Below are 27,397 nucleotides of genomic sequence, written 5' to 3'. Positions count from 1 at the left end.
GAATTTGGGGGGCACACAACTCAGCCCATAGGAGTTCACTGCTGACATTCCAGAGGGGAAGATAGACAAGCAGGAGAATTATCAATACATGTGGTGATAAGTTGGAGCCCAGGAAAGAACAGGGAGCTGACGGCCCAGCGTGACCCTCGCACCGAGGCTGAGGGGCTGAGGAGCCAGCCTGGCACTGACCCACCTGGTGAGGGGCACAGGGACCGGGGCCCGGTGGGTAAGAGAGGAGCGGGTGGCAGGCCGGGTGTCAGTGAGACGCCCCTCGGAGATGTCTGTGATTGGCGTGACTTGACCTGCTGGGGCTGTGGCTTTGGGTGGCAAGTGGACAGAGGCGGCCACAGGAGGGCAGTGAGAGGAGAGGATGGGTTGGAGGATGGTTGAGGCTGGAGCTGGAGCTGAGGGCTTGCTGAGGGGTGGCACGTGGGGGTGAGGGAAGAGAAGGAATGGTGGGAGTCCCAGGCTTCAGACTTGCGGCCTAGTGGTGCCGAGCCAGGCTGTGCAGGCCGAGTCACGCTTCCCCGACGCCCCTTGCCTGTCCCCTTACAGGCAGGTCTGGTCCAGGCAGCTCCAGGTGCCGCACTTCCAGACTGCTTGCTTCTTTTTCTCCCGCCTCCTACCTCCCAGCCACTGTAGTGCGGGCCTGAAACACAGAGGCTCGGCCTTAGGGCTGTGCTTTTATGACATGCGTGCATTTGGATGGGAGAGAACTCCCTAGGGACCTGGCTCTGCACTTTCATTAGGGCCTGGCTGTATTGCATGTCCCTGCCTTAAGTGTGTGTGGTGTGTGTTTGTGTGTGTGTGTTGTGTGTAATGTATTCGTGTGTGTGTGTGCTGTGTTTGTGTGGAAGGGTGTGCACACCCATTAAGCACGCCCCCTCACTCTGCCTGCCTGAGAGCACACAGGCCTGGCCCTTGCAGGTCCCTTTAGACCACGGGCAGGAGGTGGGGTGGGTTAGACAGATCTCCAGAGGGACAGAGCCATTCGTGGGGCTGACGACCAGGTGGAGGAGTGAGGAGGAGCTGGGGCAGCGGGTCTGGGGTCTTAGAAATGATCTGTCAGTGACTTGTGCGGACAGGGAGGTGGTGGTTCTCAGGGAGGGGCAAAGGGGCTTTGGGGATCAGAAGTTCTTGGTCCAGCATGTAAGACACAGAACCCCTGAGGCCGGGGCGAGTTCCCTCAGCTGTTCCTCTTTCAGCCCATTCGTTTGTTCTGCAGGCATTTATTAAGCACAAACTGTGTGCCAGACACTGTTCTGAGCCCTGGGGATCCAGCAGTGAAGGAGGCCCTTTACCCTGGAGCTAGTTCTGGGAGAGGGAGGCCGTGGGCATTGGCCAGGCGGCAGCGACAGCCCCGCAGGCGTTTCCAGAGGCCTGGGCTTTTCCCCCTTCTGCCGTCAAATGAGGGTATGATGCATTTCACCCTCACGCATTTCACCCTCACGGCAACCTTCTGCATGTAGGCACAATTGACTCTTTTATAGGCAAGGAGAGTGAGGAACAAAGAGGCTGAGTAACTTGTCCGAGGCCATACCATTGACAAGAGGCCAATCCACTGAGCCAGGATTGGAACCCTGGCCCGTGGCTCTAGAGTGCTTGACCTTCGCTGTTCGGCCATGGCGACCTCTGCCCAGTGGATGGGGGCCTGCTGCTTTCATCCTGGCAGTGATCACTGCACAGTGCAGGGTACCAGAAAGGCCCAGGTCTCTTCTATGGGAGTTCTGATTTTTTAAATTACCTATGCAAATTAAAAATGACAAAGACCTATCACTTTATGAATTATGATGACATATAACCTAATGCCAGAATCGGGGTTGGGGGGGGAATCTGGCCAACCCTAGGTAAGGAAGAGGTTCTGCCTCCTAAAGTGGAAGAAATGGCCTCCTGAAGTGCCTAAGAAATGGCAGGGCATTCAAACCACCCCCCACCACCCCCCCACACACACCCCGGGTCAAGGTCAATCTCAACCAGGAAGCCCAGGGGCCATTGTCTAGAGGCCAGGGTGTGGCCTTCAGAGATTGCTCCAGCCTCTAGAAACATTCTCTGTGGCCCTTTAGAGACCACAGGTCCAGAGCAAAGGGACAGGTTGGGCAGGGGAGCGGTCGGGTAGACATGCGGGCGGGGGCAGAGGTCACCAGCAGGCAGAGGACACCAGCAGGGATGGACGGTTCTGGACTGCAGACAGGGCAGGGAGAACAGGCCCTGCCTCAGGGCCTGTGGCGACCTGGTACGTAGCAGGTACTCAGTAATTATTCCTGAGGAAGAGGAGGGCTCCACAGGCCCCTCGCTCAACCCTTGGAGGATTCAGGGGCCAGGGAGTCTCCAGGCCAGCTGGGGCCAAAGTCGTGCATGTCAGAGCAAGATCACGTCCCACCCCCATCCCACCCCACCCCACCCTGCCCACAGCCATGCCCTCTTCCAGGCAGCCTCGCTTCCTGTGGATGTGGTCACTGGCCCTGGTGAACCTGACAGCCCAGTGGTTATTGAGGAATTGGGTCTGTGCCTCTGCGCTGGCAGATAAGAGGCGTGTTGGTGTCGCAATGAGGCGCAATCGTTCACAGGTGGTCTCGAGGCCAGACAAAGGCCGGCCTCGCCAGAAGGATGTTCATACGGCAGGCTGTCGAGGTCACCTCCGCAGGCCTGGAACAGCCAGGGCTGACCTCGTTGGGCTTGGCAGAACCTACAGAAACCAGCTTCACTGTCCCTTCAAGACCAGGATTTTCCAAAGTCGTTTCCAGATATAGTCCGTGTGGCGAAAACTGGCTCAGAACTATGTTTAGCGTTGTCCGTCGCAGAGAGTTCTGAGTTGACCATTCAGAGGGTTCGCCGGGAGGGCAGCGGAAGCCCTCTGGACCCTCCCGCTGGTCTTGGCCGAGCAGGCTGACAGATGCCCCCCACACACTGCCTGTCCTTGGCAAACAGGCCACCCCTGGGCCCATCCTGCCCGCCGGCCAGCAAGTATTGGCTCATTCCCAGCTTGCCTGTGCCAGTTGGTTGGATTACAAACATTTATTGGGGGAACTACAGGTGCCAAGCAGTGTTCTAGGAGCAGAGAGACAGAACAGAGGGAAACCTATCTGCGAAGCTCTAGAGGAAAGAGAAACAAAATAAGTACGTAAAATGTACAGAATATCCGTTGGTGACAAATAACTACAGAAAACGGAAAACCGTGAAAAGTGATAGAGGGAGTCCTAGGAGTGATCTGCGGTTTTGAGTTGGGTGGCATCGCAGCCTCGCAGAGAAGTTGGGTACGACCCAGAGGGGCTGGGGGCCGAGCCCTGGGGTGGCAGAGGAGAGGAGCAGTGCAGAGGCCCGAGGGGCAGAGAGGAGAGGGCTGGGGGGTGAGGGCCGAGAGGCGACAGGTCGGGCAGCGGAGGGACTGTCTGATAATGGAGAGTAGCCTTAGGCAGCTGTGCTGAGCGGAGACAGCAGTGGGGCAAGGGCGGCAGCAGCCGGCCCCACTAGGAGGCCCCTGCAGTGGTGAGAGGTGACAGGGCCCCAGTCCGGGGTCAGAACGTTTGAGGGGAGAAGGAGACAGGTTCTGGGTGTATTTTATGCTGGACCTGTTGAACCCGAAGGCTCAGAGGTTATCGTGGAATCTGGTCCCTGTCTGATTTGGAAGGTAGAGCCAGCAGGATTTGTTGTCAGATCAAGGGTGACTGCAGGGTTTTCGACGTGAGTACCTGGAAGGATGGAGTTGCTATTAAATGATTGGGGTCGGGGGGAGACTGGCTAGAAGAGTCCGGACCACCTGTGCCTGGGGAGATTGAGGCAGCAGAGGGGAAAGGTTCATCTCCAGCCAGGGTCACCCGTCTTGTGACAGGTCCCACTGGACGTCGTCTAGAATTTTTATAAATGAACCATTGCTATGCTTGAGGAAAAGCCAACATACAATCATTCAGAACGTTTCTTGGAACTGTTTTCTTGTAAGGTTTGGCATTTGCTCCAGGGAATGTATGAAAGGCATTAATCAAGGCCTGAGGGTGGCAGCACCTGAGAGGCTGTGGTCTGACTTAATCACGGACGCTGACAGTTGGGGGCGCCAGCCACCCTTCACGAGGATGGTGCTGGGCTGCGTGACCCGCAGACCCCTGACGAGCCAGCTGTAGTGGTCATCTCTGGGCCAAGCCCTCTCACTTGGGAATCTTCTTTTTGGTGAGCCCCCAGGAAGCTAAAACCAACTGCCTGGGCCCCAGGGGCCCTGCCGGGTCACCCTCAGAAACCCTGCTTCTTGGGGAGGCTCGACGGGCATGCCAGCCTGCCCTGTGCCCGGTCCCCCTCCCCACTGCCCCTGTGCACAGGGGAGAAAGCCTTTGTGCCGACCCACCTTTGTCTAAGGTTTGGCCCCTCCAGGAGAGGATTTGGAGGGTCTAGTGCTGCTCCCCAGTCCTGGCAGAAGTCATGGCCAGGACTTCCCTGGTGGTGCAGTGGTTAAGAATCCGCCTGCAGGGCTTCCCTGGTGGCGCAGTGGTTAAGAATCTGCCTGCCAATGCAGGGGACACGGGTTCGAGCCCTGGTCTGGGAAGATCCCACATGCCGCGGAGCAACTAAGCCTGTGAGCCACAACTACTGAGCCTGCGCATCTGGAGCCTGTGCTCCGCAACGGGAGAGGCCGCGACAGAGAGAGGCCCGCGCACCGCAATGAAGAGTGGCCCCCGCTCGCCGCAACTGGAGAAAGCCCTCGCACAGAAATGAAGACCCAACACAGCCAAAAATAAAAATATAAATTAATTAATTAATTAAAGAAACGTTAAAAAAAAAAAAAAAAGAATACAGGGACCTCAGTCATATAATTGTAAGAAAAAAAAAATTAAAAAAAAAAAAGAATCCGCCTGCCAATGCAGGGGACACGGGTTCGATCCCTGGTCTGGGAAGATCCCACATGCCGCAGAGCAACTAAGCCCGTGCACCACAACTACTGAGCCTGTGCTCTAGAGCCCGCGAGACACAACTACTGAGCCTGCGTGCCACAACTGCTGAAGCCCGTGCGCCTAGAGCCCGTGCTCCGCAATAAGAGAAGCCACTGCAATGAGCCGCCCACGCACCACAACAAAGAGTAGCCCCCGCTCGCCACAACTAGAGAAAGCCCATGCTCAGCAGCAAAGACCCAAGTCAGCCAAAAATAAATAAATAAATAATAATAATAAAAAACCAAAACAAAACAAAAGCAGTAGCTTCTAGCATTTGCAAAAGCTGTTTAAAAAAAAAGAAGTCATGGCCACCAACAGCTGGGGCCCCTTGTCTTAGGTGCCCAGCCGAGGGGAGGCGGGGCCAGGAGGTGTAGGACCCGGCCGCTGCCGGTACCCTCTGGGGTCTGTGGGTGCCTGTGAGACATGGCAGGTTATGAGAGCCCTGGCCAGGTCACAATTTTGCCTACCCAGGCCATGACTTGTCTGGAGCATGGAGCAACCCCTCAGACCTCCACTTCAGGTCCCCTCCGAGAGCAGCCACTTGTGCACTGCCAGGGAGGAGAAGTGTGTCAGTGGGCTGGCCTGGAGCACAGGTCCCTCTTTGTTAGACAGCATTCTCCTTGTTTCCTGTGTTCTTACAGAAGCACACCTCAGTCCCAGAGGCGTCATTGGTTTGGCTCCACAGTTCTGCTCCGGTGAGAGCGACCAGTGCAGGGAGACTGTTTTCCTTCAGGACAGCTGCCCCGCCAGGGCCGGCTATTGATGCGAGCAGGGCCCAGGGCCCTGCCGTACCCACCTCCATCACCCAGGGGCCACTCTGGTTTGGCCTGGCCGGCTGGACAGTGGAAGAGCTCACCATCTGGCAAGGCTGGGGGTGTCACGGGCCCCGGCAGAGGTCTTGGTCTTGCAAGGAATAGGGCTAAAGGGCCAGTGGAACCCTTTGACCTGCCTCTTCTCTCGATGCCCTGCAGTCTTCATTTTCTGGCAACCCCAAAATCAGGCGGGTCTGGCCCAAGAGAGGGAGTGGCCCAGCGTGTTGGTTGGGGCTCTGAGCTGGGGCAGGATCCTAAGATGGGCATCGTTTCTCCTGCAGAACGGGCACGGCATGGGTGTTGAGATGTGGCGTCCCTGCCCCTGGGACAGTTATTTCCCAGGCCCAGGGGCAGATGGATCTGTTCACCCTGTGCCCAGCCGAGTGTCTGTGCCAGAAGCCCAGAGCCCCCGGGGCTGCCCTCTGAGCGCCCTCCCCGGTTTCTGGACGTTGCACAAAGTCTTGCTGGTTGGTGACATCCTTGGGGGCTTGCCTTTGGGCAGTGGGCCAGCCAGCGGGACGTGGAGGGCGATTTCCAGCTGTCCGGGAGGATCACCCATGGCTTTAATGCACTTCTCTCCTTATATTTCACAGTTAGACGCATCACTCCATCATTCTTCCTGCGTTATTTTTCTTCTGCCCATGTCATTGGCTCTGCTGCGATGTGGTGGTTGTTGGGGAGAGCTGGGTATCAGACCCCACATGTTATTGAGGGTTGGGAACCCCACCTCTTCCAGCAGTGAGGTGACACGACAGGAAGTGGTGAGAGTCAGCGAGAAAACAAGCCCCTCTCCACACGGCCCACACACCTCTGGAAATCACTGTCTGAGTTGCTTCTGATACCACCCGCCCCACCCCCCCAACCCACCGTCATGTCATGTCTCCTTACCTGTACTGGGCAATTTGGTTGGATTTATTTCTGTGGGCGCTATGCACTTAGCAGTTGAGAAAGATATTTGTCATTTTGCTATACAACATCAGACACACCGTGGCCTAAACGATTGTGACAACAGAGAGTTCAGCCACAGTCTAAAATTTCAGCATTATTTATGATGCCGAGAGGTCCGGCGTCTACAGCATCTCCTTAATCCCGTCTAAATCTAGAGCCCTGTCTCCCGGGCCTGCCTGTGTGTCTCTAATGGCTGTTAATAATAGTCCTCCAGGCACCCTGTTTGCTGATGGAAAATCCATCTGAAGCTTTTGCATCTCATGTGGCAGTTAAAAATTGACGTTTCTTTATTGATGTAACTGGTTCCTGCCAAATACTTGGGGACAAATAAAAGTGATTGAACGCAGAGATAAGCAGAGAACCATTTGTTCATGGAATGGCTGGCCAACTGATGTTGGTAGTTAAACAAGCTATCATTTAAAAGAACCTTGAAAGAGGAAAAAGTAGGCTGTTTCAAGAAGTTAACGTTCAGAGTGCCAGGAATGGGCGACACAGGCGTTCTGAGGGTCAGAGCCCCCGGAGCTCTGGCTGCCTCCTCCGGCCTTGTTGCCGCTCCTCTCGCATGCCCTGCTTCTCTCTGCCTCTGAATTTCCCACTTGCTCTGCCCTCTGCTGCAGACCCCCTCCTCCAGGAAGTCTTCCTGTGAGTCCCGTCACTTTGGCTGTGCTCTCCCTCACATGGCTTCTGCTTTGTCCAACTTCCCACTGTCACGGTTAATCAGGTAGGGTCTGTCTCTCCGTGGACGAGGGCCTGGGTCTGCCGCACTCATCCTGTTGTGGTCACAGTATGTCACGACTGGCGCATAGTAGGTGTGTGGATGGTATTGCCCAGGGACCTGATGGACAAGCCGGGGAGCTGGGCGTGATGAATCTCTCCCGGCAGCTTCCCATCCCGGGCCCTCCTGGGATGCAGGCATGAGGCAGGCGGGCTCTCGGGAATCACCGGTTTTGGCCTGTCATCCTGTGGAGTAATTACTTTAGACCAGCAACAAGTGTGGAAGATCGAGGAGGCAATATCATTGATTTTCCCATAAAGGTGCGATTTATAGTAAGTGAAAGAAGCTTCCTGGCAATTCCTCACCCATCTTCACCGATGGGCCCCTGAGTCCCTACAGGGCTAGTGGACAGAGTCTCTCTGGTGACCTCATCTGGGGCAGCCCCCGAGGCCTCACTGGTGGGCACTAGTCTCATGGCCCATGCCGGGGGCAGGTGCCTCCTCAGCCTGGGGGGCCCTGGAGCTTGGATTGTGCTGGTCTTGGTCAGGCAGGAGCAGCCTGTCCTCGCCAGCGGGAGATGCTGGAGAAGGCTCACTCTAGCCTCCAGGTGGGGCTCTGGGGGTCCACTGGGAAGGCTGCTCGTCTGAGCCCTCCTGCCCCTTCCCTCCTCCTCCACCTCTCCTCCCCTCTCCTGCTCCTCTCTCCAGAAGCAACCCTGAAACCAAGCTGGGAGCCAAGAAGTTGGGGGACGCTCTGGGCCAGTTTGACTTCAGGCTTTTCCTCGCCTCCCCCAACTGGAGCCCACCTTTCTTCCTCCTCACTGCTTCCTGGAGGCCAGCCTCTTTCTTCCTCCACACCTGCTCTACCTTCCAGTGACGCTCGTTGAGGGATATTCAGTGCCAGGCACTGGGAAGGCAGAGGACCTGCTGAGAGCTCTGGGGGGGACACCGACCTGCAGACGGGCCTCGGACTAGCACAAGACCAGCCAGGGGACCCCATGGCCGCCTGAGGCGGCCCTCAGCCTGCAGCCCTTGGCGATTCGGACTCCCAGGATGCTGATGTGAGTGAGAGCGGAGGGTCGTAGGATCAGCACTTATGTGACAACATCTAGTCAAAAGTGTGGTCAAGGCCAGAGAGGCACGCTCTGGAGCCAGGACCCCAGCACCAGGGCAGACCTGGCCTGGGGCTGAACCAGGGGGAGGGTTCTGGGGGCCTTTGTCTCCCAGTCAGACCCAGGCCCCAATTGTTCATTGTTCTGGGCTGTGGCCAGGTGAGGGAGGGGCCTGGCGCCCCCCACCTCCTGACCACCTGTCCATTCTGAGGGGCTGGGCAGCCGGAAGTGACGAGGGAGGCCACCTGCTGAGTCACCCATCCCGCGGCCTCCCCTCGGCTTCCAGATTCTGTTTTCTCTCACATTAATTGCATTTATTATTCATAAACTTCTAAAACTGGCTTCTGGGGCCTTAATTTTCCAAGCTCCCCAAGGCTAGCACAGCTGAGACTCTGTGTTGGGCTCATCAGGGATCCGCTGTGGCTTTGAGTTGGGATCAGATGCTGGCTGATGCCAGCCCAGGGCCTTTGAATTTGGAAATGAAAACAAAGGCCTCCCAGCTTGGCGGCTTTCCAGCAGCCCTGGGAGGCTGGGCTTCTTCTCTCCTCTGCCTGGAAGTGCAAGGTGGATGTGAAACTATCACCTCAACTGGCCGCACTTGGCCGCCCCCGGTGCTGGGGGCTGTCTGCCACCTCCTCTGTCCCTCCTTGTCCCTCCTCATCCCTCCTCGTCCCTCGTCTTCAGTTCTGGCCTGTGTTCTGATAGTCCCTGTTGCTCACGCTGCAGTGGGCCTGCACCCTGGGGCTCCTTCCCTGGGGAAGTTGATGTCTCTCTCTGCTCCCTCTCTCCGGTTATCCTCAAATGTTTGCCTGTCCAGTGTCTGCGCGGCCCCTGACCGCCCTGTCTCAGTCTGCACTCAAAGCAGGAAGGGCTGGACCTCGCAGGCCACTTGCTGAGCTCCCTCCTGCTCCTTCCCGACCCCGTTCCCGAGGCCGAGCGGCCACTCAGAGGGCATGGCCTTTCCCAGCCACTTCTGGACGCCCCCAGCTGGTACCTTTCTCCCCTGCTTGAAAGGGTTTGTGTCTTTCACTCCCTCTGCCTCAGCCCCAATCAGGTTTCCATTTCTGCAGAGGTCTCTACTCGCAGATGAGGGGGCGTCAGAGTCCCTCTGCAACTCCATTTCTCAGGAGCATGTGACCCCACCTTTGGGGCTGGGGGGAAGGCTAGATGTGCCGTCATCCCACGGGGTAGGTCTGGCTTGAGGAGGAGGCGGTTTCTGCCAGCTTTGCCCGAGATGACCGAGAGAGGCAGGACCCAGGCCCGGTGAGGCGCTCCGAGGCCTCACTCTCGGGTTCAAGCCTCTAGGTCATAAAGCGAAGGGCCTGAAAGTTTCTTCTCCGCCAGGGAAAAAGCAGCAAACATGAAAAACAGAGGCACTGGAGGACGACAGGCAGCGTCCACCAAAGCTGAGCATCCCGTACCTGGCGACCAGCAGTTCCACTCGGGGTACAGCAGACACGCCAAGAGCCACACGCGAGAACACTGTGTATGTGGGCTGGGGGTTCTCTAAAACCGCGGGGACCCAAAGCCCGCCCGTGGAGGTGGATGGACTATGGTGTGTTCATGTGATGAGTACCGTTGAGCAGTGAGAACCACAGGTCTCTGCACACGAGACCAAGGTCAGGCGGCTCCCACGGGGTCGGTGTTGAGAGAAAGGAGAATTGTTCCATTCCATGAAGTTCCCCAACAGGCAAAACTCTGGTGATGGTGGAGCAGATGGGGGCAGAGAGAGGGGGCAGCGGTGGCACCTGCCAGGGTACTAGGCATGTTCTGCGTCTTGATCTAAAGGGTACGTTTGTGAAACCTCATCAATCTGGACACCTACGATGTGTGCGTTTTACTGTACGTATGTTATATTTCAATAAATAGGGTTACCCCCCAACCCCCAAAACAAAACAAAAAACAACTCTACAAACGCAGAGCCGTTGCAGTGACAGTCTGGGCAGAAAGGCTGCCACATGTCTCTGTCCTGTGTGGTCCTTGTACCTTCCAAATTTATAGGCATCTCAGGAGCTACAGGCTGACATGGTAAGATGACCGTTTGTGTGTTTTCAGAATTATTCCATTGGCCAGTGACAGAAAGAAAATGAAAAGTTAAGTGTAATTTGGGGAAGTACCGCCCGGGCTGTCTGGTAAGGCCAGGACCTGAATATTGAGTCTATTAGAAGCAATTATAAAAGGGGCAGCATTTTTTAATGTTTCTCATTTGACAGGAAGGTTTTTAAATATGGGGCATTAGTTAATAAAAAGTCCCCAGAAGCCTGTTGTAATATATTACCTAATTCCTAACAGTTCGTAGTCACTGAAATAGGTAAAAAGGGAATGTAAAATTAATATATAGTTATTATTAAAATTGCCTTATAAATTAGTTAAGTCCCCTGGAGGTACCAAGTGGGCATCATTATTCTAAGACCGTCTGAAGGGCCTCTCTGTACCCTGTGTGTGTGTGGAGTGGGAATGCCCAGCAGGGAGGGGAGCTCTCGGCTCCGTATTTAAGGGTAAAACACATGCTCATGCTGGAAGAGGCAGGAACTAGCAACCAGACCACAAGAAATCTCTTCCCTAGTTATCAGAGTTTCTGAGGAAGCTGGCGCTTTGTGGCCTCATGATGCTTGTCCTGTGCCTGAGACAAGGAAGGCCAGGAGAGATAGCCGGATTCACATGGGGTGGAATTGGTTGGGAGCCGCATGCAAGTGTTTGTGTAGCTCCTGGGGCCCTGGGGACCACCATTTGTCCCAGAACTGGGGTGGGGGAGGATGCGGGTAGAAAGTGTCTTCCCCCAGAACACCCTGCTGCGGGCAGATGGGCGGGAGGGTCTGATGCCATGTACCCAGCCATAGCTGCAGGCGGTACAGCAGAGGGGGACCAGAGGCTCCCGGGAGACGTGTGTGCATTTGATTCAGGCAACATCAGGGCCACTGTCTCCAGGTTACACGTGCAGGGAGCCCCAACTTCCCACCTTTGCCGTGCAGCAATGCATTGCATTGGGGATTTAGAAGCTGTGAATGTAAATCCATCCAAATCTGAGCTGTTTACTGAATCTGAGTGCTCTTTCCAGGGGCATTTGGTGAATGTCATGCTTTCTGTGTCCTAGGTGAGGTTTTCCCTGTGCATGCTGAATCTGTTTAGAGTAGCAGGCTGGCTTCCATGGAGCAGCTCAGTGCCCTGGGCAGAGAAGCGTCCTCCTGCTCCCAGGGGAGATGGAGAGCTGGGGTTTCCCAGTAGCAGCACCAGGGGCAAATTTGCTTCTTAATTTGGCCCTTCAGAGCTGCATGTACGGCCCCATCCTGTCTCTGGTTCCCTCCACTCAGCGGGAGGCCAAGCCCTGTGAGTTTCCCGAGGTGGGCGGTTGGTCCACGGAGGGCAGTGTGTATGGTGTGGGCAGCCAGAGGAAGCAGGTGAGGCTGTTTTCCAGCCAGTCTCTGACGTCCCCAATTTAGGCTGCAGGAGGGATGCCTCCTCGAGCAGACAGAATCCCATTCCAGAGAAGACAGACAAGTGGGCTTTTGAAGCAGGGCTGAGCAGACATTCTTGTGGCTTGGACTCTTCACACTCCATACCAAAGGGCCTTCCTACAGCATTTGTTTCTGAACTGTGATCCCTCAAGCCGGGCTGAAGTCTTCTCAAGGTTCTCAGTGTGGGTGGCGGGCGGTGTGCACTAGCGACCCCTCGTGGCAGCATCGCAGCATTGTCCCGGATCGTGGCCGTGTGGGTTGTGTCCACGTGGGAAAGAGGCCTGGTGGAGCCAATGGGGCAAGGCTGGCTGCAGGGAGCTGGTCTTTAACAGGTAGCTTTCATTTCTTCCAAAAAATATTTTCAAAATGAAAACAGCTTTCTCGGATAAAAAGATATTATGTGTGCCAGCAGGAAGTTCAATCAGCACAGAGCATTATAGACAAGATATGAAAAATATCCTGTGATATTCAGAGGTTCACTAATCCCTGTTGCTTTAGCAGTCGTGTTCTGGATCTCCCCGGGGGCACAGACAGACAGACTCGGGTCTGCTGGGATCACACTAGGCGGCGTTGTCCCTCCTCCTCTGTGAAGTGGAAATTTCTTCCGTCAGTGAACCAGAACCCGCTGCACCCGCGGGGCTGCACCGTAATCTGCTTATTGAGCCCTCCGCCGGGGCGGCCAGGTGGTTTCTGACTTTACAGCGTGAACAGCACTGTGATGATCAGCCTTATCTATCCACCTCTTGGGTGTTTAACTGATAATCTCTTTGGGGTGGATTCCTGCTAATGGAATTTCTGGGGGGGATTTTGATACACAAAACCTAACTACCTTCTAAAAGTTGTTCTCCCACACAGCTTGCATGGTGTCAATGTCTGGTGAGCACATACTATGGGCTTCCTGGGGATTTTCTCATTTAGTCGCGTGAGGTGGGGATGGCATCTTTGCTTTATAGCACACAGAGCCAGGAAGGCTTTAAGGAACTGGCCCAAGATCCCATGGTGGACAGATGGGTCTTAGAGGAGCCAGATGGCCTCTCTCCAGAAACCGGGTTCTCAGCTACCGGGCCGGACAAACACACACACATACATACGTATACATATACATGTACATCCATAGTGCCTGTGGGCCCACTCAGACAGCAAAGTTAATTAGTATTGTTTTTATTATTAATCATCTTTACCAGTCTGATAAGGGAAAAGTAATATCCCACCTTTATTTGTACTTCTTTGTCTACTGGCAGGGTTAAACTTCTCTTACAGGTGTTTCCTGGGCATTTGCCTTCGTGGCTTGTCTGTCCTTGGCACAATTTGCTCTTGACATGTGTAGGTTGACTTACTGATCTACAAGAACACTTTGTAATAGGGCTTTTCATGTTACAGTTCTGTTGGTCAAAATATTTTTCCCAATTTGATATACAGGAATTTTTAAATATAATAGTCAAATCGAGCCTTTCTTGTATAGTTTATGCTTTATGCATAGTTACATAGACCGTTTCTAGCACCTCAATACAATTCAATTATTTGCGTATGTTTTCTTCTACTTTTATGATTTTCTTTTAAAAAATATCTTCTGTACGGTTACAAAATATTTTGACGCTGGTATGTATAGTATAACATATCCATGTATCCATGTGATTTCATTTTTAAGTTGTTAACTCTTTATCTAAAGTGCATTTAAAGTGGTGAGCGAGCAAGGATCCTGGCACTTTTGCCCTCTTGAAATGAGTAGTTGATCCCCTGTCTTTGGAATAATGTCTTTGCCCCACTGACTGATAATTTCACCTTTACCATATTCTAAACTCCTATGTGTGTTAGCATAGGATAGCCTTTGCTGCCATAACAACAAAACCCCAGATCTCAGTGGCTCAGCCTAGGGACAGTTTATTTCTGGCTCATGTTACAGTCTGAGTGGCCCCATGTCTCTCCTCCAAACATGGGGAGGGGCTGCTTTATTGCCCAACGCTGCCCCCTTTGAGAGGGGAGAGAGAAAGCACAGAGAACGTACATCCAACTTAAAAGTCTTGCTGAGAAGCAGCACACGTCCCTTCCCCTTGTACTCCCATTGGCGAGAGTCAGTCCCGGGTCCCAGCCTAACTGCAGGGAGGCTGAAAAATGTGCCCAGAAGGAGGAAGTGGAGTGGTGAGCACACGGCCAGGTCTCCACCTGGGGCTCCGCCTAGACAGGCAGGGCTTAAGGCTGTGTGTGTGTGTGTGTGTGTGTGTGTGTGTGTGTGTGCGCGCGTGCATGCACGCACATTCTGTTTTGGTCATTAGGCACGTGCAGGCCAACCATCCCTGCCGTCTGTTACCCTTTCCCCAGATGTTTACTGAGGACTGACCGTGCGCTCCTCACTGTGCCCAGCCTTGGGTACAGGGTGACTTGGGCCTGCGTCTAGGAATTCCCTCTGAGACTGGAGGGGAAAAAGGCAGGCACTGTGGCACAGCCATGTGCAAGCCTAACAGCCATGAGAGGGCGTGCACATGTGTGTGTGTGTGTGTGTGTGTGTGTGTGTGAGAGAGAGAGAGAGGGTGGGGAGGAGGTGGGGAGGAAGGTGCCTCAGCTATGAAGAGCTTTCGATGGGGAGAGGAGGGGGAGGCTACTGGGTGGGCCCTGAGGGGACCTGCTTAAGGCTAGCAGGGTAGCCAGGTGGCCTGGGGGGAACCATGAGGAGGGGCCGCAGTGGTCCTGGGGAGAGGGGACCTGACGGGGTGCTGGCAGTGGGTGGTGCTGGAGGTGGAGCCTGGGAAGGAGAGCTCAGGGCACACTGGCCAGCATGAGGATGCTCGCCGCAGGGGTCAGCATGGCAGGTGGGAAAGCACGCCTCTCGGGGTGGCCCCCTCTTCCTCATCCTCCAAGTTCTCACTGCGTTTCGTGAGCTTTCTGAAGTTTGGCAGGTGATTTGGTTGCTCCTGCAGGTCACTCTGGTGAGATGCTTTGCAGGGTGTACAGGGAGGGGAGTGGAGAAGTCAAGGGACTCTTCTGCCTGGTGCTGCACAGCAGAAGGGGAAACCCAGGCCCTCATCCCATAACTGGTGTGTCCGCCTTGGAGTGTGGCTCTTACAGGCCGGGAGCCAGGCGCGCGCTTCCGGACCAGGCAGTTAACTGTAATTAGATTGCCATCTGCCAGGACGAGGACAAAGAGTTCCTGCAAGCACCTTTGCTCCCTGAAATGGGATTTCACACCCAGAAGAATTCCTGCTGCTTGTCTGCTGGCTTTGGTTAACAGCGTTAGTACCATGAAGAAAGATCATTTAACTTTGCATCAACAGGCAGAGAATTATTAAAATATAATTAAAAGCATGAATTCTTCTAATTATTGGCTTTATATAATGTGCATTTTAAAACAAGACATCTGTTAAGGCTTTCTTTTGAATCTATCCAGAAACCAAAAGGGGATAGCATTTTAATTAAAAATGGATTATTTCAGAAACAGTTTAATCACCCTGTCATCAGAGGACTTAGACCTTATTAATTAGCTGTTGATAAGTAGGTTTAAGTTACCAAAATATTTAATTCATGGGGGTTGTTAGAGGTGTACTTCTAGGAGCCTGCCCTGCAACTCGGGGGTGTGTCAGTTGGAGGAAGGTTCAGAGCATGGGAGTGAATTCTTAAATCACCTCTCCCGTCCCCTTGGACCCAGAGTGGACATCCTGCAGCAGGTCGGGGACGGTGGAGATCACTGTGGCGATGGGAGGTGGCATCGTTCTCTGGCCGTGTCCTCGCTGTGCTGAACCTCGGCTGAGGCCCCACTGATAAGTTCCCGCGGGAGCACCGACGCGACCCCCGCCGTGCTGGAGACGCCACTGGCCAGGCCAAGCCCCCCTCTCCGCCCCCCACCCCATGCTTGCAGAGTGTCCGCACCGGCAGCACCTCCTCTTTTCAGGGCTGATCTTTCTCCAGGGGCAGCATGAGTGCAACCCCCCATTTATCGTCTTTAGTGGATGACGACTTTCAAAGTGATAAGTAGAATTCTCTGTCGTTTCTTCAGCCGACTGTGACTGAAAGAACGCTTGGAGTCGTGAGTGAGGATGGGAAAGCTCATTAGAAGAGGGGTCTTTGGCAGCTCACACCAAACAGCCGATATGCTGCCAAAAAGCACAGCCACACGCAGGGTGGGAAGGGCCGTTTCCACCAAGGGTCCCCGGGCCTTGTCGGACAGTGTCTGGGCCTCCATCCACTGCTGTTTTGACTTCGACCTGGGCTTTGTGGCTGCTGGGGGCTTGGGAGAGCCTTCTCAAAGAAGAGACATCATGTCGCAGGAACCTGGGGTAGCGGTTGCCTGGTGAAGCACCCATGGGTCTCGCTTCCTGCAGGTGGCCTGCAATCCTGGGCTGCAGGGACGCAGCTCCCTGGGTCCCTCCAGCCTAGGGGTGACCCCGGCCTGCTGCTGCATACTTACCGCCCGGGTGAGCAGTTCCCTGTATTCGGTGCCCTGTGCTTAACACACCTAGAGGGGTGTGTGTGCAGGTAGGCCTGGCTTGGGCAGCACCTGCTGCTCTTCCTCTCCCCTCAGAGCCTTGAGCCGAGGGCAGCTGGGAGGGAGGATGTGGACACGAGACCAGAAGATGAACCAGAATAAGCCGGGGCCCAGCTGCGGCTCAGCCAATCGGAAGCTGAGGGCCACGGGGGTCTGCCCAGAGCCGGAGCCGGCCTGGGGAGAGGGAACCAGTGCTTGGGACTGCCACGTTAGAAAGGCAGTGATATAAAATGGTGCTTTCCAAAGAAAATTCTATCTGATATGACACTTCTGTGAAATATTTTAAGATTATAAGACTGAGAAGGGAATTCGATGTTTGGAAATAAAGTAGCACTGGGCTCTGTAGAAACAAAACACAACACCCTAGACGGATTCAGGAATAAGGGTTAGTCGTCCTGTCCTACCTGCACTGGGTGGAATCCGGGGCCCTTGTCTCCTGCAGGATTAACATTTAGGAAGCACCTGTTTGGTGGAAGATTCTAGGTTTTGTTTCTTCCACTGGGGATGGGAGGGGAACTCATGGAGTGGGGAGAGTTGTAGCAGGTGGTGCCCCCAAGGACACCCCAGGGTGGAGTAGGGCAGCTGCCAGGCACCCAAGGTGCTATACAACCGTGGTCCCGAGTGGGCCCCAGACAGACAGTCATTGCCCTGACCAGGCTCTATCAATGACCCGGCCTTATGAGGAGCTATTAAATAAAAGAAGGTAGAAACATTGCCAAGCGAGACTCCAGCCAGGATTCTGGGCTAAAGGGAAGCTCTCACTCGCCTGCACTTGGTAGGGGAACAGAGCATCGTGGTAAGAGCTTGGCATCTGCTTGTCCGAGGCCCTCGGCAACTAGGTTTGCCGGAGGTGGCTTTGTTCCCTGAGACCCCTCGGCATCCCCGGTGCTAAGGACGGAGGGCCCATTTGGCCTTTGTCCCTGGGGTCCACACTAGCTGGTGTCCAAGGCTGCTGAGCTGGGGACAGGAGCAGGTGGGGGCACTGGAGAGAGCCTAGGTTCTCTTGGGGTCCTCACACCAGCTGTTTTCCAAAGACTGGCAGATTTGGGGGACGTCTGGGGACGGGGAGCTTCTGGACTGTCCTCCCACCCAGAACTAAAAACAGGCTTTTCTTCAGAGAACTTCTGCTAAATCCTTGTATTATTTGCTTAATAGTTTATTTACTTTTTTCTTGAGATATATTTTAAAAGAAAGCTTTGTGTTCCTGTCATGAGTGAAACCCAGTATAATTTGCAGGAAGGTGACTTTAAAATAAATACCTAATGCATCACACATGTTTATCAGTGTACCCCATCCCATAATGTCATCTCATGGACCCATGTCATGCTTTGGGAAACACTAGCTCAAAGAAAATCCCTTCCCTCCCCTCCCCAAGAAGACTCCCTGTGTGTGGGCTTCCCTGCCCTGCACCTTCCCAGGGAGGGGAGGAGGGGGTGCTGGCATCCCTTGGAGGGAAAGTAGGCTCTAGATCGTGGTGAATGAGGATTATCTCCCTCCACCCCTTCCTGGTCCTGCAGCTTGATCCTCCCTGGCTGATTCCTAGGGCGACCTGGTGCATTTTTAAAGGGGGGAGTTTTTGGTTTGGGGCCCAGAAAGGTGTTCTTGTTGACATCGGCAAGAACTAGTTAGATTGGGTCAGATGAGAGCAGATGTTGGTCTCTGAGGAAGGCAGAGAACAGTTGGCAAATTGTGCCTGTGTTTACATGGTTCTTCCAGGGCCTTCCAAAGCTGGGGCCTCTCACTTGCTGGAGAGAGCCAGCCCCAAAGAGGTCTGGATCTACAGATCTAGAATTTCCCACTTGAGCCATGTGCTGTGGGATCCAGGTTTCATCCTCCTGTGTGTCGTTACCATCCTGGACACCAGTAATGCCCTGCCTGTGTCTGCAGCTCCTGCCCCAGGCACCCCGTTCTTTTTCCAGACAAAGAAGGAGCTGGAGAGGGTCAGAACAGGCCAGCCGCTTGCCACGTAGATGATGGTCAAAACCACTAGCTAGTATCCTTCATAGATAAATCCCTTAAAGATCAGTAAGAAAAATAGAAGCAGTTTTCTAAATAGAAGCAGGCCATTCAGAAAGGAAGAAATATGAGGAAATAAACATATAAACATGTCCAAACTTGCCAGTTAACGAGACAACGAAATCCTTTTTGTTTTGCCTACCAGATTCTCAGTCCAGTGGCAAACAGGCCCCACGGTACACGTCTCAGGACCCTGAAAATCCTCATGAGCTTTCTGGGGTCCTTTTGGCAAACATGCCCTGAGACTCAAAACTGCAGATGCTCAGGAATTCTCCTTCTAGGAATTTAGCCCGAAGATAGTGAAAAGCCATATGGCCACGGGTGTCCATCGTAACACGGAGGTGGAAGCAACCTAGATATCTAACAGCGTGAAATCGGTTAGGTAAATTATAGGCTGTGGTCCTGCTCATGCAACCATTTACTTATTCCGTCACTCAGCAGATGTACTGAAAACTTCCTGTGTGCTAGGCACTATTCCAGGCTCTGGGGATTCTGTGGTGAACAGAATAGACAAAACCCAGCCTCATGGGAGGTGAGAGAGGATGGATGGATGGATGGATGGGGGGATGGATAATAGGTCGTATATTGGTGAAGGAGTATCCTTTACCCAGGGGGCTCAGGACAGGTGTCCTGGAGTAGGAGACATGAAGGAGAAGCCTGAAGGAGAGAGAGCAAGCTGTGGACCTGTGGGACGGACGTTCCAGGCAGAGAGAACAGGGCTCATCTGGTGGCCCTGAGGTGGGAGCTTGGCTGGTGGTCCCATGAGTAGCAAGGAGGCAGATTGGGAAGTGAGAGGAGATGTGGGAGCGAGAGGGAGGCACTCTGCTCATGGGAAGGCAGGGTTTGAGCAGAGGAGTCCTGGGGGCCTACGTACATTGTTAAAGGAGCACACTCTGTAGGAGACGAGGGCTGAAGCAGGGGAGCCAGCTCCACCACTGTCACCATCTTTAAGAGAAGATGGTGGGCTGCACCAGGGGCAGGCGGTGGGGAGAAGTGTCAGATTCTGGGCATAGTGGAAACACGTATCTGTTGACAGGGAACAACGTTCTTGCTTTAGAAGGAAGCTTCCCTGGCACATTCCGGCCCTCATCCCGGGCTGGGTGGGGCCATTGGTCCTTGCAGACCCTCTTCAGCTCAGTTGGGCCCCATGCACAGGTATGAAGTGGAAGAGGCCAGTGAATACATAGATCCAGTTACCTGGAAAGACTGGCTTGATCTGCTAAAGCTGAACCTACACAGAATCCAGCGACACACAGCATTTCCACTCCTGGCTACGTGCTCGGTGGGGGATGTGTGTGCACGTGCCCTTGAAGACTGCACAAGGTCCTCAGCAGCACTATTCATGATGGCTGCAATCCGGAAACAGCAGGCACGCTCACCAACAGAAGACTGGGACACACTCACCTGGCGGAACACTGCCAGCGCTAAGGAACAAATGACAGTGACCCACCATGGGGGGTGGTTCACCAGCGTGAGGTGGAGAAGCGGAAGAAGCCAGACTCAAAGAGGTCTTGGTTTTTTATTCCATTTACGTCAAGTTCAAAAACAGGCACATCTAACCTGTGGTCTTGGAAGTCAGGCTCCCCGTGGGCAGGAGGACTGACAGGGAGGGGCCCCTGGGCACAGAGATGCTCACTTTGTGACAGGCCGTTGTGCCGAGCCCTTATGATTCTGGTCCTTTTCTGAATGTATGTCAGACTTCAGTCAAGAGGTGACTTTTTTAAAGTTTAGTTCATTATTATTTTAAAAATCTGTGTTTTTGCACTAAAAAAATTGTCTGGAAGGATGTTCAACAAAATATTTGATAGAGATTGTTTCTAGGAGATAAGATTATGGATGATTTTAATTTTTTTTCCTTTGTGTAGAAAATTTCTAAAATCTCTTCCACACACACACACACACACACATACACACACATATATGGCTGAAGTTTATTAGCAGTCTGATGCGGCCAGGGCTTTGCCAGCTGAAAGGATGTAGTGCTTTATCCCAGAATGGATACCGAGGAACTCAGGAACTCCACCTAATCGAGCACGTCAAGAATAAAGGGGAATATTTGTTAATTGAATGTCATGTTATGTCCTCAGTTACGCCTCATACAAGATAGGCAATTCAGAATTCCCAAGTATCCAGTTAAAATGCTAATTATCTCATACCTTGATAAGGCCGCTCTCGTGGGGAGAGAGAGAGAGTGGCTTCTCCCTGGCACTGCCTCTGCTTATGCCCTGACCACCGCCGTCTTTATGCTGCCCTTGCCTCTGGCAGGTGAGCTTTCCCTTTCCAGGATCTCTGCACCCCAGCGGCCTCTCCTGGAGCACCAGCTCCTGCTTTCTACAGGCCGGCCTGGTGCACCGTCCCTGGGATGGGTGGGCCATTTGTCCTGGCAGACCCGTTCCCGCTCACTCTGGGCCCCATGCACAGACTAGAGTCCAGGGCCCTGGAAGGCATAGCACAGCGTCATCCACCGCTGGTGTTTGGGGAACAGAGCGCCTTGCCCCGCCAAGTGCCCCCACCGCTGACAGATGTGAGGTTTAGAGGCATCGGGGTCAGAAACCCTACATGGACCCCAGGCTCAAAGGGACTCTTTTGAGGGCTTTCCTGACCACAGCACATCACCACGCTGACCTGCAGTTTCCTCATCAGCAAAGTAGGAAACCCTCTCCTCCCCTGAAGGATTGTCCTAAACGCCAAATGCTGCAGGTAGTTGTTGGGTCTTTCTCGCTGGCCAGGCCTGTGGGAGGTCCTGGGTGAGAAGGCGGCAGCACCCCCCATCCGGCCAGGGTTGCAGGTGGTCCTTTGTCCCTGGTGGTGCTGCATCAGTGCAGGCTGGGCCACGAAGCTGTTCTGTGAGCACTGGTTTTATTAATAATGCATTTCTGGGTTTATCCAAGGCTTTAAATCTGTCCCTTCTTGATGTCATTCCGTGTGAATGCTACTTGCTCTTTTAAAACGTGCTCGGAGCCTCTCCGTGGTGGCTCCCTGGAGTGCTCTGTGTCTTTCTTCACCAGGGGGCCTGGGGAAGGAGGGGGACAGGGCAGCCCCCCGGTTCTCCACCGAGTGCCGGTACCTCCCTCCCGCAAGGAGGCCCTCACGCTCTGGCCCTGCCCACCTTCGTAACCCCGTGTCCTACTGCCTGCCCTCCTAGACCCTCTCTGCTCATCCAGGTGGCCTCCACCACCATGCCCATCTTCTCTTCCACGCTCCTGTTCCTGGCTCGGCCTCCTGGGAGCCTGACATGCATCGAGGCCCAACCTGGGAGGGGATGAGGTGGCTGATCTGCCTGGCTGGCCCCGTCTGCTGGCGCTCACGCTCGCACTGAGAGTGTGGCGACCCTTGCTGCCTGGGGCAGCCCTTCTGCCATAATCTTGGGCAGCTAACGCATTTTTTGCGGGGCTGTGGCTATCTGCTCATCAGATGATACACCTCAGAGGGCAGAAGCTAAGCGGTGCGGCCAGGAAGGCTCCATGGGCTGGATTTGCAGGCACGTGGGGAGGCCCAGCAGTATTGTCCCTGGAGATCTGGGCCTTGGAATCTGCTGTCCCTGCCCTGTTAACCCCTCTCCAGGCACTGACGGATGGGACTGCCACACTGTCGCTACAGGAACCCCATCCACGTCGTTATTCACAGCACAGACTCTCCCAGGTTACTTAAAGGTTCTCATTTATGCCTGGATACAAAGCATTTTCTACCTGTGTCTTGCTTGGGAGAAATTTATAGGCAAGAGTGTTAGAGGGATGGCCATGTCGGGGAGCTTCAGGGACCACCGCAAGGCGGGTGGCAGGGCTTTGGGCAGACCCCGCCCTTCCCTCTGCTCGTCAGGAAGCCCCTCCTGCTGCTCGGGGAGGCTGTGGGCCATGTGCCTGGTCGGAGTGCCTGCCACCCTTCCTCCGTCCAGGTGAGCCGGAGGAGGCTGGGGTGGTTAGGCCCACCTGACCCTCGCGCTGCACGTGACAGTCCGATTGTCTGAAAGGGCAGGCGGGGCTGGTCTCTGGGGCTGCCGACACTGCTGCCGGGCTTTCTGTCTGCTGTCCTCTTATGGATAGACCAGTCATTTCTAGCAGTTCTGTTGTGACTCTTTGTAAAATCTGCCTGCTGTGTTTTCATACTGTACTTTTAGGTGTTAATTATCTCATATGTGTCTATAGTCTCTATCTGATGGTTCTTTTATCCGAAGTCCTGGGAGGGTCTAGCCTGCTGCTTGCCGTGTCTGACAGCTCTTGTGGACTATGTTCAGACTGTGAGTTCATCTTCAGTGTGTAGGGTATGTGTATATATATGTGTATATGTACCTGCATGTGTGTGTAGACGTATGTGCATGTGTGTCCATACGTGTGTGTGCACATGCAGAGATTGTGGCAGATCGTGTCTCTCCTGCCTGGGTTGAGAGTGTGGCCGCTCAGTTTGGCTTTGTCAGTTTGGCTCCAGATATCACCAGTCAGGGACCGAGTTTTTTGTTAGTTTCCTGGCTTCGGGGTTTCCAAACCATACAGGTCGTTCACACTTGAACCTGAACCCCGTGGAGGACAGACCTATGCTGCGAATTCTGAGGGAACATTCATTATTTTTTCCCCAGAGTCCGGGAAGCTTCCTGATTGCCTCCTGTGGTGCTGGTGAATTTTCTCCAAGTCTGTGCATCCCTGCCCAGCCCCCAGCTTTATGTTGGGGAGGGCTCTCAGTTCTGGCCCCCTACCTCTGGTTCGTCCGGGGCCTCTTCACTGTCCCCACATGGCAACGAATGCCAAGGCCTCCAGGTTAGCAAGACCGGCAGCTTCCTCTTCTCTTCTGGCCCTGCTTTCCTTTTGTCCTGTGGATGTGGCTCTGCTTATGAGTTTTAATCAGCACCTCTGAGTGTTGGGGGTGGGAAGGCTTTTGGCTGCATACTCTACCTTCATCTCATTGTGGCTCCCAAGGGGCTGATGGGTAGCTCACAGCCGAATTCGGCCATAGACGTGTGTCATCAGTAGTCAGCCCCTCAGGTTGTGCGTCAGCTGGACCCTCACCTGGTTCACAGTTTGCCATATTCTCTGTAAAGGTCTAGCGGGTCTTTATGAAGTGTCCTCCCATGGCTGCCTGGTCTGTGAGCCATCCAGTGGGAATGGGGTGCCTCTGCTGCTGCGGCCCGTCCTCCAGGCCTGTTCTTGCCGAGCTCTGACCGGGCTGTGCGGGAGCCTCACGTCGAGCCTGTGGCCCCAGATTGGAGCATCCTTACTCCCCATGCCTTGAGAATCAGAAATATGTCGGACTCAGGGTCCTGGGCCACTGCACTTGCCCCAGAACTTGGGTGCCCTTGCATGTCCACGGCCCAAGGCTGAGGTCCTGGGGAGAGGGGCCCTTGAGGTGTGTGAGCAAAAAACGCAGCCCGTCGAGTCCACGTGTTATGCCACTAGAGCATCAGTTTGTTCTTGTATCATGTCAGACAGGTTCATTTGAAACAAAATCAGATGCTGAAGTCCAGCTTGAAGGACTTAAACCCTTATAAGGGAGAGCGAATTTCCAGCATGTGGCGTTTCCCCTCCTCTTTCCAGCTCTTCCTTGTGGGTGTGGGATCATGTGGCTGACAGAGGTAATCCGGGCTGCAGCTTGCAGATGAAAACTGGGTCGGCCGTTCCTTAGTCTGGTGCTTCTGTGAGTCATGCCTTTCAAAGACTTTTTACTTAGAAGCCAAGGCATGCGATGAAGGCTGTTTCTACTGAGTAGATTACAGGTTAGGAAAACACCTGCTTCTGAGACTGGCTGCAGGTGGGGGAACTGATGCCACCCCGTTTCCCCAGGCTGAACCTTCTGATTTGTTCATTCACCACCCCTCTGCCTGTCCCCTGCTGTCCCCATCACCTGGAGAGTGGCTGCTGCCCCCAGAGCGCTGCTTCTGTCCGGGCAGGGCATCGTCCCCCAGGGCTCGGGGAGCCCCGTGGCTCTGTGGCCTGTCGGCATCCCCCACTCACCGTGGGCTGCTGTGTGGAATCCCAGTGTCTGGGTGGGTGTGTGGAGCCGCCTCAGGGCCCTGACTTGGCCTGGCCATCCTGTGGCCTCGGAGAGACTGAGGCTGAAGTTGGGGGCAGCCGTCTGAGTGCTCCCGCCATGAATACGGGGGCAGCTGATGCCGAATGCGGCTTTCCTCACCTCCCTGGGCAGTTCCTGAAATCCTTTGTGTTGAGGAAATATTTCACTTGCAGATACCCAATTATTCTGTGGGATTTGTAAAGCAAGTCTGAAAGCTGATTGAATATAGCAGAACTGTTGCTGCATAACAACTCCTTAATACCGAATCATAACAGTTATGCATAATTTGTGTTTATAGTGCTTGGAAGATTAGACTCCTCCGTACAGACGTGGTCTAAAACAGGCCTAGAACATGCAGGGCAGGATTGCCACTTAGTGTGCCCACGGGCAGCCTTGGTGTTCTGAGCACAGCCCTGTGGTCGGTCTTCCCTGCCCTGGTGGTCAGTGGGTAGGGTGGGGTCCGCCTGGACCTGCTTCTCAACCAAGGCCACCCAGAAGCCTGGGCCCGAGCTCTTGCCCAGGTCTCAGGGAGGGGGTGAGGGCAGCCCCCTACCGTTGCCCTCCTCCCCGGCTGGGTTCTGCAGAGGCCGGGGCCTTGGAGCGCCGAGTCCCATGCCCAGATGATCTCCCACCTGCCAGGTCCTGCAGTGTATGGTGGGGGGAGGGGCAGGGTCCTGGCATCTCCAGAGCTGTTGGCAGTGTGGTCTCCCGAGGGTTCAGCACTGCTCGTATGGTGTTGATGTGGCAGTGGCTCATCCTTTGACCTCCGTCACACCCCTGGGCTTGCTGGGCTCTGCTGACCTCCCCTGGAGGCCTCCCCTGGCTCTGTCTCTGTCTGGGCTCAGCCTAAGGGTGGGCTACCGGCGACCTGCTCTGAGGTCTCGTCTTTCCCTCTAGACCTTCTCCTGCCCTCTCCTGCTCCAGGTGGGAGCTCGTCCAGGGGGCCAACCGGTTTGCTACTTGTCACAAGTAGGGAAAAGCTGGGCCTGCCCCCAGACCCTGCCTTTCTCCCCCTCCCTGGAGCCTGCCCTGCCTTGCTCCATCTGCACACGGACCTGCCCCTCAATCCCGTCCTCTAGGCCAGAGCCCAGTGGCTCCTGCTCTCCTTTCCCTGCGCCCCTCCCCGGGCCCAGGATCAGGGCCTGGGTGAGTCCAGCACTGGGGCTGGGAGAGCTCTCGTCCCTCCCTGGCTGTGCATCCAGCCCCTCCTCGTGTGGGAGGATGTGGCCACTGGAGAAGGACGCTCTCCCTCCAGCCCTGCAGAGGCAGGTGGCCCCTGCCCCAGCCCATCTCCCTGCAGGACCAGGGCTATCTTCCTGATGGGCCTGAAAGGCTGGGCAGCGCCGTGGCACTGGAAGTGGTGAGCTCTTCCAGCCTTGTCCCCTCTCCGCGCTGACCTCTGTGCTTCGGCGGCCTGTGGACTACAGGCTACCAGCCACAGATCCACGCTGGGGAGTTCAGGCCTTCCTGCAGGCGCAGCCGAGCAGGGCCTGGGCTGAAGATTTGCACGGGGGCGGGGGGCGTGCGTGCTCCAGTGACTCTACTCTGACGTGTCTTCCTTCCCCCGCAGCCTCTTCGAGCACTACTGCTTCTCCCGGGGTGGCATGCGCCACAGCTCCTACACCTGCATCTGCGGCAGGTAAGCGCGCCTCCTGGGCCGCGTGGGAATGATCACGGGAGGAGGTTAGGGAAAGTGAGGGGACCCCACCGTCCTCCCAGCTTAAACGCACCTGTTGCTCCCATGCCCGAGGCAGTGCCCACCTAAGCCTAGAAGTCGCTCTCCCCTCCCAAGGCTCTGGGAGCAGAGGTTGCTTCTGCCCGTCCTGGGAGGTGCCGGGTGAGGAGGGAAGCCGGCCTGCCCACTGCCGTGCCCTCCCTTCCCGTCTCCAGCTGGCTGCTCCTCCTGGGGCTGGCCTTCCTCGCCCCCTCCACACAGGCACGCTCCCAGCATGTGGGGACCGGGCCGTGACCTCAGGCTATGCCAGCTTCTGTGTGCAGGCGGTGCAGAAGGAGCTGTATCAGTGCTGGAGGCTGTGGTTTTGCGTGTGTGTGGCCGTATGGGGAACAGCACAGCCGTGGGTGGGTCTGGAGCTCTGTCGTGCAGGGTGTCACTGTAGGCGTGTTTGTGTGTGGCACGTTGTGGCTGGCGGTGGGGGCTCTTTGTACGTCCTGTGTGTCACCCGCACTTGGCCGGGTGTGCTTTGGAGGCACAGGGTAGATATGACCACGAGTATAGGGGCAGCTCATGGCCGTGAGTTTGCACCGCTGTGTGGCTTTGAGGGGCACGTCCTGGGTGTGGGCGGTCCCCTCGTCCCCCAGGCTCACCCCATCTAGTCTCCTTGTGCTCTCCCCTTGGCTCAGAGGGTCTGGCCTCTGTCCAGCCAGGATGGAGCCGGCAGCTCTGCTGATGTGCACGTCCTTGCCACATGAATAATACATGTGAACATCTCAGTCCTTGGAAATGTTCTTCTCTGGTGGATAGAGAGAAAAATCATTATTTCTACTTTTATGATTCCTAAGACTCCCAAACAGGGCCATAAATATTACACCCAGTGGGTTTTTTTTTTTCCTTTGGGCAGACTTAAAAGTCTTTATTTTTTCTTAAAGGCATCGCTCATTAGGGAAGTGTTCTCAAGCAGAGGAGCGAAGAGCCACTGGCTCGCCGTCTGTGGCCCTGGCCTGGCAGACTCCATGGCAGCCCCCGACACAGCCCGGGCCCTTCCCACTGGGCCTCCCCTCTCCGCTAGTCACCAGGAAATAAGGGCTTCTTTGGAGTCCCTTCCCCGGGCCCGCAGGCCCTCGCTTCCACATCAGGCCCACATCCCCAGCGCCAAGGCCACCTACCCACATAGCCTCAGCCAAGGGAGCGCTGCAAGTGCCACCGCCATGAGCCCAGAGGTTGGCCAAGAGCTGTGTGACTGCAGTATGCCAGGGCCACCTTGCCCCT

General features: G+C 55.0%; 1 protein-coding gene across 1 annotated transcript in view; it reads left to right on the top strand.

Annotated features, from left to right (window-relative positions):
• Nucleotides 1–27,397, top strand: part of PEPD (peptidase D) — a 109,620-nt gene that overhangs the window by 59,255 nt on the left and 22,968 nt on the right. The window contains exon 10 of the mRNA XM_068528196.1: nt 26,021–26,089. Coding sequence (XP_068384297.1) covers nt 26,021–26,089 — 69 coding nt within the window. The remainder of the gene's footprint in view (nt 1–26,020; nt 26,090–27,397) is intronic.

Source organism: Eschrichtius robustus, chromosome 19 (assembly GCF_028021215.1).
Source record: "Eschrichtius robustus isolate mEscRob2 chromosome 19, mEscRob2.pri, whole genome shotgun sequence".
Lineage (NCBI taxonomy): Eukaryota > Metazoa > Chordata > Mammalia > Artiodactyla > Eschrichtiidae > Eschrichtius > Eschrichtius robustus.
The sequence above is the reverse complement of the archived record's forward strand: the minus strand, read 5'-3'. Positions and strand labels throughout refer to the sequence as shown.